This window comes from Apaloderma vittatum, unplaced genomic scaffold, assembly GCF_000703405.1.
Source record: "Apaloderma vittatum isolate BGI_N311 unplaced genomic scaffold, ASM70340v1 scaffold15734, whole genome shotgun sequence".
Lineage (NCBI taxonomy): Eukaryota > Metazoa > Chordata > Aves > Trogoniformes > Trogonidae > Apaloderma > Apaloderma vittatum.
Window position 1 is genome coordinate 1 of NW_009713370.1, and position 9,469 is coordinate 9,469.

General features: G+C 39.2%; 1 protein-coding gene across 1 annotated transcript; it reads right to left on the reverse strand.

Annotated features, from left to right (window-relative positions):
* Nucleotides 1–4,895: 4,895 nt before the first annotated feature.
* Nucleotides 4,896–8,592, reverse strand: NSUN3 (NOP2/Sun domain family, member 3; the record flags this gene model as incomplete). Its single annotated transcript, XM_009868354.1, is given in 4 exon segments — nucleotides 4,896–5,055; nucleotides 5,584–5,738; nucleotides 6,061–6,404; nucleotides 8,483–8,592. Coding segments are annotated over 4 exon segments (769 nt in total), but the record flags the coding sequence as incomplete, so codon positions are not given.
* Between the last annotated feature and the right edge of the window lie 877 nt (nucleotides 8,593–9,469).

Below are 9,469 nucleotides of genomic sequence, written 5' to 3' on the forward strand. Positions count from 1 at the left end.
TGTAAACATCAGGTGTTATCATTGCCAGTAGGAGGCACTGTCTGCAAAAACATGCTGCTGACTTCAAAAAGTGCAGCGTTTTAGAAGAGACTGAGGTAGAAACTAAAAAATCACTAAACAGAATCGGTGTTTTTAGCTAAAATCAGGACACATGTCTATTGGGTTGAGGTCTGGGCTCTGACTTGGCCACTCCAAAAAGCAGATTTTGTTTTTCTGAAGCCATTCTGTTGTGGACTGGCTCCCATGTTTTGGGTCATTTTTCTGTTGCACCACTCAACGTCTACAGAGTTTCAGCTGATGTAAAGACGTTCTCACATTATCCTGAAGAGTTTTTTGGTACACTTGGGAATTCATCTTCCCCTCGATGACTCAAGCTGGCCAGGCCCTGATGCAGCAAACCGGCCCAAATCATGATGTTTCCTCCATCACACTTGACAGTTGGGATGATATTTTCACAATGATATGTAGTGCCCTTTTTACACCAGATGTAGTGCTGGGTGTTCTTTCCAAATGGTTCAATCTTTGTTTCAGCAGTCCACCAAACATTTTGCCGATACCACTGCAGAGTGTCGATGTGCTCTTTCACAAACTTCAGGCCTGCAGCAATGCTCTTTGTAGTAAGTAGCACCTTCCTTCCTGGTGTCCTGCCACAGAGAACCTGCTTGTTCAATCTTTTACGTACTATACGCTCATGAACACGGATGTCAGCCAGTTCCAATGATACCTTCAACTCTTTGGCTGTCACTCAGTGTTGTTTCTTTACCTCACTGATGAGTCTTTGTTGTGCTCTTGGGGTCACTTTGACTGGGCACCCCCTTCTTGGTAGAGCAGCCATAGTCCCAAAGTGTCTCCATTTGTAAATTGTTTGCGTGGTGATTTTCTAAGGTCTTTGAAATCACTCTGTAAGCCTTTCCAGCTTTATGTAAATCAACATTTCTTGATCGTAGATCCTTTGAAAACTCTTTTTGGTGAGGCATGGCTCACATAAGCATACATGTTCTGTGGAGCAAACTCAAAAAGTTTGAGTGGTTTTTATCAGCCAACATAGCTCTAGTCCACACCTCCAAACCCATTTTCTTAACAAGACTCCAGGTATGCTAACGCCTGACTCCAATTAACTTTTCTGAGGTCAACTCAAGGGTTCACTTTTTCCACTAGCATTTTGAATGTTGAATGAGTGTATTCAATAAAGACAGGGAGGATCAGAATTGGGTTTATGTTATTTTAGGCACATTATATTTGTCAATACCCTTGACTTAGATGATGGTTAGATCACATTTTACAACAAATTAATGCAGAACACTATAAAATTCCAAAACGTTCACATACTTTTTCCTGCAACTATGTCCCGCAGAACCACAGTTCCTTAAAAGTCATATAACAAAAAGAGGGATTGAAACATTTCATTATCTAGGAAGAATAACGGGTTTTCTGGATTTCTCAAGCCAAGTTTAATGCCTCATTCTAAGCTGTGAATAATGAGAATACATACAACTCAAAAGAGATCAACTAGGAAAATGAGCATTTTGTACAGGTTATTTTGCCACCAGTAATCCAAAGCACACTTCAAACTTCTCAGGCACCTCAAATTCCCCCAAATCTCTTGATTTTGTGTGTGTATATCTTAAGTATTCAAAATAATCTCCCTTATAGCTAACTACAAGGGAGAAGAAGAGACGAAAAATGCACGTCAGACATGTACCTTTTAAAGTCAGTCTGAGTTCCTGTGGACCAAAACTCTATTACACACCAGTTAGGAATGTTTAATGACTGAGAAATGTTGTGTATAGAAGAGTTACAGCAGTCTGAATGTCTTTTCTGCATTTTCTAAATTGTATTCTGTTAGATTTATTTTCAGACGAACCCTAACTACAGTTTCTTTAGGCTGCAGTAACTACACTAGGAATAGTTACAACATCTGAAACAGTTTCACCACTAAATTTTTAGACACTTTAGACAGTTTAATTCCAAACTTAATTTCTATCTAAGAACAGATAATATTGGTAAATTCCTTTATGGAACCACTGCAGTTTTTGCTAGCATTCAGTGTCACAAAGTGAACATTCCTTCCTTACTCTGCAATTTATTTTCTGCACGAACACTTCAAATCATAACAAGATTTGTAGCATGTTCTTGAATTACAGCACTTAGTAGGGATGCTTTGGTTTTGATATAACAACCATTACAATCTTGGTCTCCTTCAAATCAGTGGTACCCTCACGGCTTATAAAATTTGCTGTTCAGCATTTATGCCACTTATTTACACTTCAGATTTTACTCAGACTGGAACAGGAAGATCACTGCATCAGTTTCAACAGTTCAAGACCTTCATTCTCTGAAGCCTCTATGTACTTAACAAATCACACTGTATTGCAAAAAATACTTTTTCTTCTATCACTTCCTTACTGATGTCCCCAGCTTCCCTCCCAGCAGATCTGCTAAAAAACAAACCCAGAAAAAAAACCAACAAAACCCCGCTGCAAGATGACCAACCACAGAAAAACAGATTTCAAGATTACAAGTGAAGCATTTTGTTAATTAAGAAAGAAGGAATCTCAAAATTTAGGCTGTGTCACTGGAGAGACATTTCATTCTTCTAATTTGTGTGCTATCCTTAAAGATAATACTATTGCTAAAGTAAAATGATGCTTAGTCCTTATACTTCCAAGGCTCATCTTTGAATCACAAAATATTGCTTTACACTATGCTTCACAAAACTGCTGAAATCCAGCTTTGTACTTGTTTTTGTTTTACAGATACAGGAACTACGGTGAGAAATGCTCATGAACATCAACACCAGGTCATCTGAATAAGTAAGGCAGAGGTAGCTCTGCGTAAGATGACTTGCATAAAAATTCGACACAGCTGGATTAATGTAGGTTCATCCTTCCTGAGTATTACTGGAAGTACCAGAGATAGGATTCAAACTCATTTTTTTTATGTATAATTATGCACTCTAACCATAAAACAAAGGCTTGAATAGATCAGCATTCCACAATTTTAGTTTTGCCCAAATTCTAGTGCACTTGTATGAATCATTTAGCCTTTCCTGGTCTCATTTTATCATTTCTTTTTTCCCTTTCACGTCAGATCTGAAAGGTCTTAAGTATTGGAAATTCCTTTTAAAATGGTCAGATAAAAAGAACAATAAAAATACAGCTATACCATTTACTAAGTGTATGTCAAATATTTTACCTGATAACACTTGTAATGTCTAACTCTTGAACCTAACCATTTATTTCATATGCTCAAAGATCTTTTAAAAGAAGACAAAAAAAAAAATCAATCCAGTGCATGTAACAGTAGGTTGGTCAGTCTACATAACTACTCAGATCTATAATATACTGAGGAATGAAATAGCAATTACCATCCTTTTATGTGAGATTTACATATCAAAAGTATTTCATCCTTACAAATCTAACTTTAATTGCTGTTGCTATAGTAAAGTATACCTTCAAGAGAAGCAAAATTCTCTTCTTTATTTAGGCATAATTTAATTAAATCTGATTTGAGCTGACAGGAAAGTCTCCGTTTTTAAAAAACAACATTCCTATTCCTGCTGTCATGAGTTCTCCACTTCAGGATTACAATCACTCCAGATTTATGCAAATTCTCAAAACTACACTGCATGATATATGCTTTCTTTTGGTAGAAGTTCACAAATTGGATTTTATACGTCAAATATTGAAAAGGGAAAACTGAAACAGGTCAGTGTTTTAAATGTGATTGATTTCTTCAAAAGAAATGGGTGACATGATGCATTACTGCAATAAGATACTCCTATTTCTGTTATAAATCATAGGCTTCTGCTAGGCCTTTTTCAACTGGAAGTCATGCAAAACTACCTTGAATTGCTGCAATGGGGACTCTCCATAAAAACTTCCTTTTTCTTTTTTATAATATGATATTTTTTCCCTCAATTTGCTCTGACACATGGACTTCAGGTGTAACTGTTACTGTGGAAAAAAACATTCAAGTCTAGGAGGTATTACTGGGAAGTCACTTTTTTTTTTTCCCCTCAGTGAGAAAAGCTGTAGAGTTTGAAACGCTTCACAAATGCTAGCCTATGGCTGGTATCATTAAAAGTGCAATACATGACAACCTTGATTAAGATTACTGGGTGGATATTTCTGAAAAATAAACAATCTTTTCTTTCCCATCAAACCCCACATTTTTTACCCTATCAATTATGATCAGTAGACTTTCTGGGCTACAAATAGTCAAATGGGTATTAAATTCAAGCACCATGTAAGAACGTGCAACAGTAGGCTCAATCTCTTCATATAAAGAGCCAGAAAGCAAATTCTGAAGCAGGGACATATGTGACCTAACTAATGGTTGGTAACCAGTCTGGACTTACAACTCAGTTATCAAAAAGACTATAATAAAGAACCATAAAAGGGATAATTCTGTGAATGAACAACAACAAGAAAATGATTATGTGGAAGAACACTCAGCTTGGCAGGTTTATAGACTACTTTCACAGATAGTTGAAAACACAAACAAACCACTATTAGAAATTGCAGGTGCATTTTTGCATCAGCTGAGGAATATATCTGAAACCATCTTAGCTGTGCCCACCAAAAATATTCCGATATAGTATTAGACTCTTCTGAGTTACCTGAAAATGGACACATATGTGAACAAGTGAGTTAAGAGGGCTATAAGGGCTACACAGCAGCACGGAAGGCATGCAAGCAAGTATCTAGGCAAGGGAGCAGCAAGGATCTAGGCCTCACTGCTTCTATTACCCCATATACACTTCCATATTCACATTAACCCCAGATCAACTGTTTATTCTAAACACCATTGCAACAATATTCTTTCACACAGTGAAATCTAGTTTTGGTTATCGAACATGACAAGTCTTGCCCCCGTGTCACTTCACTAATTACGAAAAGCTCCTTTAATAGCTTTCTTTTGCACTTCTCACCTTAGCAGCTGGAATTGCAGAGATGGGAACTCCTTCCTTTGTATTAGCCTAAGCGTAGCCTGCTGAATATCAGAAGAGAAGAGCCAACTTCTGTCATTTGAACAAGGAGCATCAACCAGTACCTATACAATGAATCAGAGCAAGTAAGACAATTCGCAATGAAGACATTCACTTTCTGAACACTGTGTGCCAAAAATCTACTCAACTTACATTTGCAAACACTTAGAACACCCTTTTTCCATTGTAGGGGTAGAAATGATAAAATTACTATTTTCAGATAAATTTTTGGAGATATAAGAGTAGAAGAGTTTACTGCTCCAAAAGTACCCTCTACCTGAATATCTGTCAGTTCTTCCTCCCTTCCTAATTACATATTATGAAATGAACACTGCTGCATAGTTTCCAGAATTCACTACCAAGGCTAAATGGGCAACACATGAATTACATGAAACACATCACCTAACACAGGAACAAATGAACAACAGGCTTCAGAAAGGGATTCCTGAGGCTCTGCAAATGCCATCCACGACCTTGGTTCCCCCATGATCGGTCAAATACTTTTGTCTGGGCCAGAAAGAAAACTAGAGTAGCACAGGAAGAAAAAGAAGCAGAGTGCAGAAATTCCTTGGCAAATAAAGTAATAACATTACCTTGTCATATAATTCAGGCTTAAGATCTCCAATCTGTCTGCCATCCAATTTAGAGATCGTCATTAAGTGAATCAAAGGATCCGGGATGAAGGATTCCATTGTTTGTTTCAACCACCTTGACCTCAAATCATCATATTCGTTGCAGTGAAAGTGACCTTCAAAAATTAAAAATTAAACACCCTAAAACAAGTCTTTATGGGTTTTTGATTGTTTTGTTTTGTTTGATCTTCAGGGTTTTTTTTGGTTGTTTTTTTTTTTGTTTTCTTTTCAAATGTAAGGAGTTACACTTATTTCAGAAGTTCTACTGTTTTGCCATGACTGTCATAGAGTTTACACCTTACGTGCTTATGTTACTGCACATTTTGCAGCACTGCTGAATTTTTATAAACTGAGTAAATTTCAGCTTGCACAGTAAAACAAACTTTAAACATAATCCATACTCAAAGACTAGCTTCTGGCAGCACCTCTGTACGTTACCTGGCCAGGCACACTGCAGCACAGCCACCGATTTGCCACCCGGTGCAGCACAGAGATCCAAAACGTCTTCCCCGTCTTTCACTTCTAACGCCAAAACCGGCAACAGTGAAGCAGCATTCAGCAGATAATACTCTTTCAGTTTGCCAGCCTGGTGCTTTTGTGCAGGGAACCGCCCAGGAATTCTCCTGATATAACACTTAAATGATGCTGGGAGATAGGGCAAACTCCCTTGAAAGGCAGGATAGTACCCCTTCGCATGCAAGGTGTTCTCCAGTTCAGCAGATGGGCTGAACTTGTTAAGCAGGATGGCATACTGCCAGCATGACGGGTACGTGAGTACATCTCTAGATAGGAAAAAAGAAAAGCTATTTTAGCAACTTGACAAGTAAAATTAGCTTACCATAGAATCACAGAATGTTTGGAGTTGGAAGGGACCACTAGAGATCATCTAGTTACCCCCGCCCTGCCAGAGCAGGATGCCCTAGAGCAGCCACACAGGAACGCATCCAGGTGGGTTTTGAAAGTCTCCAGAGAAGGAGCCTCCACAACCTCTCTGGGCATCCTGTGCCAGGGCTCCGTCAGCCTCGCAGTAAAGAAGACAGTAAAGAAGTTTCTCCTCATGTTGAGGTGGAACTTCCTATGTTCTAACTTAAATCCATTATTCCTTGTCCTATTGCTGGGCACCACTGAGAAGAGATTGTCCCCTTCCCCTTGACACCCACCCCTCAGATATTTGTGTACATTAATAAGGTCCCCTCTCAGCCGTCTCCTTTCAAGGCTAAACAGCCCCAGTTCTCTCAGTCTCTCTTCAGAGGAGAGATGTTCAAGTCCCTTAATCATCCTTGTAGCTCTCCATTGGACTCTCTCGAGCAGGTCCCTGTCTCTCTTGAATTGGGGAGCCCAAAACTGGACACTGTATTCCAGGTGTGGTCTCACCAGGAAGCAGAGGAAGCTTTTTCTTATGTAAGGGTAGCGATCTCGCCACTGGATGATTCCAGTACAATCGAAAAGGAAACATTTTGATTAGATACAATTTCTTAAAAAAGTATGCAGGAAAATAATTTTAATAGGAAATCAAACCACTGCTTAGTTGCCACATTTTTAACACTAACTTCTTCTGAAACAAGATGTTCCTTATTTTTCCTAGTTCTTTAACAAATTACTGTAAAAGTTTTAAATTATGAAGCAGGTCTTTCTGACTATATATAGTACTTCCCTATGGATAAAGAACAACTGTAATATTAGTTGTAAAAACCTCAGTAAAAAGGATCACATTGACTTTGCAATGGTTATTCCAGCCAACACCATAGCAGGTAGTTTTTTCAAGTGTTCTTTTCTAAATTACCTTTTATTTCTGCAAACACTGGGCCAGAAAAACTTAAACCAATAAGACAGTCCTAGAAGACAGTAAAAAAGCAGTGCAGGAACACATTTGTTTGTATTTCAGTTCATTTTTTTCAGACCTTCCTGCCACAGATTTCCCCTACTTAATATTTAATTTTTTCTCATTTTTTTTTTAGTGTTAAGAAGTACTCTCCAGGAAAAGCCACTGCCTAAAAGAAAAATATGCACTGATCTAACCTAAAAGAGTTTTTAAGTTGATTCACTTAAACTAATGCTACACAACATTTCTCCTTTTTTTTTAAACAACGGAGATGCTTATTTTAAAGTACTTTTTAATCCAAACAGGCTAAACCAAAGAGGTCACTGAAAGGACTCACATGGTTTCTAAGATTGATCACTTAAGACGCTTTTCTCTTCAAAGTAAGGTGGCACTGATCACGTGAGCACTTCTCGTGCACCCTAGGTCAAAGTCAACTGCTTTTGTTAAAATTCCTGTTGAAAAGTATGTAAGCTAAGCAGTGAACTTCTCCAGAAGGGCTCTTCTGCTGCCTTTCCTATGAATGACAACCACCAGCTAGCAGGGAAGATGCCTTCTGTCAATACCACAGCCAGTCCTTCAGCTGTACGATCAAGGCCCAAATTAAGTGATAGCTTTTTCTGTACATGTTGTTAATATTCAAGTTCTTCTAATGAAAGAAATCACAGGGTGTACTTCTCTCCTAACACCTTTGTCTCTCAAGATACTAGAAAGATGTAGAAAAAAACACTCTAACAACAGCTGTCAAGTATAAGAGAGTGCTTTTTGGACGAGCTTTTTACAAAACAGTCAACAAAAACATAAGATGTCAGTCTCCTTGCAGCGCATATGCATACAGAACAGAAACTTCACCATGTCCAAAAGAACGACGTCAAGGAAAAAAACTTTCTTAGTCTTCTGTTATTTAACACTTTTATGATAGTCTAAACTGAAAATAAACTGAAGCAGTTGTTACAGTCCATGATTCTTTTCAAAGTTATTTTACGAAGCAGTTAAAATATAAGAGAACCTCCCCTGTCCCAGCTTCCCAAAATGACAGACCTGACACTGGTCCACGTATCTCCCAGTTCCGTTGTGTACTCCTTCTCGAAATGATCCAGAACAACTTTACAAATCTGCTTTTGAAGTTTCCCTTTTGTTTTATTTTCCAGCTTCAGAGAAGGAAGAAGAAAAGTAGTAAAAATAAACAAATTAAACCCTCCCTAACTCTCACTAGAATTATTAGCAGGGCATTTTATCAACTTCAATGAACTTCGTGATATCAGGATGCTCAAATCACATCACATGTGATCAAGACATAACAGGAATTTCAAGGAACAAACGAGTTAAGCTACCATACTCTCTTCTTCCCTACTTGTGAAAAGGTCATTCAAAGCTTATCGATAATACACCTTCTCTATATCCACTATGCTAATAATACAGAGGTTCCTGGGACTCTAAGGTCCCACGAGCAAACTAAGCAAGGCACAATGAGGATCCTGCACTGTGAGTGCGGGATCCTTGTGGAGTTGGTCTGAAATTGAGCTGCAAAGCACTGCAGTAACTAATATAACCTGGTAACAGGGGGGAAAATAAAACAAACCAAAACAAAAACTGTTAACCTTCTGGGTTTTTTTTAAAAACCTCACCTATTAATATTTTATATATTGCTCGGAGAGGAGAAAACCTTTCCGGTTTCTACGCAAACTGGTGCTCTTCAGAAAGAAAACCCCCAAGGCAGTCGCCCAATGTTGCGGGATTTCCCCCACTGCGGGGCCGCCGCAGCCCCTCCCCTCCAGAGGCCCCTTCCCACCTCCCGCCCGGCCCAGGGCAGAGCCCCAAGGAGCTGCCCGGCCCCGCCCCTGTGGGCCCGGTTTTTCTCTCTCTGGCGTTAAAGCAGCTCCTGTCTAAAGGAATCCAACAGCCCGCAGCGCCACCGTTTCACACCGAGAAGCTTCGCTCGCAGCCCAGACACGGGGCTCTCCATTATTACGCTCTGCCCGCAGACAGGCCCCGCCCCGGACCCTTCGGAGTGCCAGAGGCTCCCGG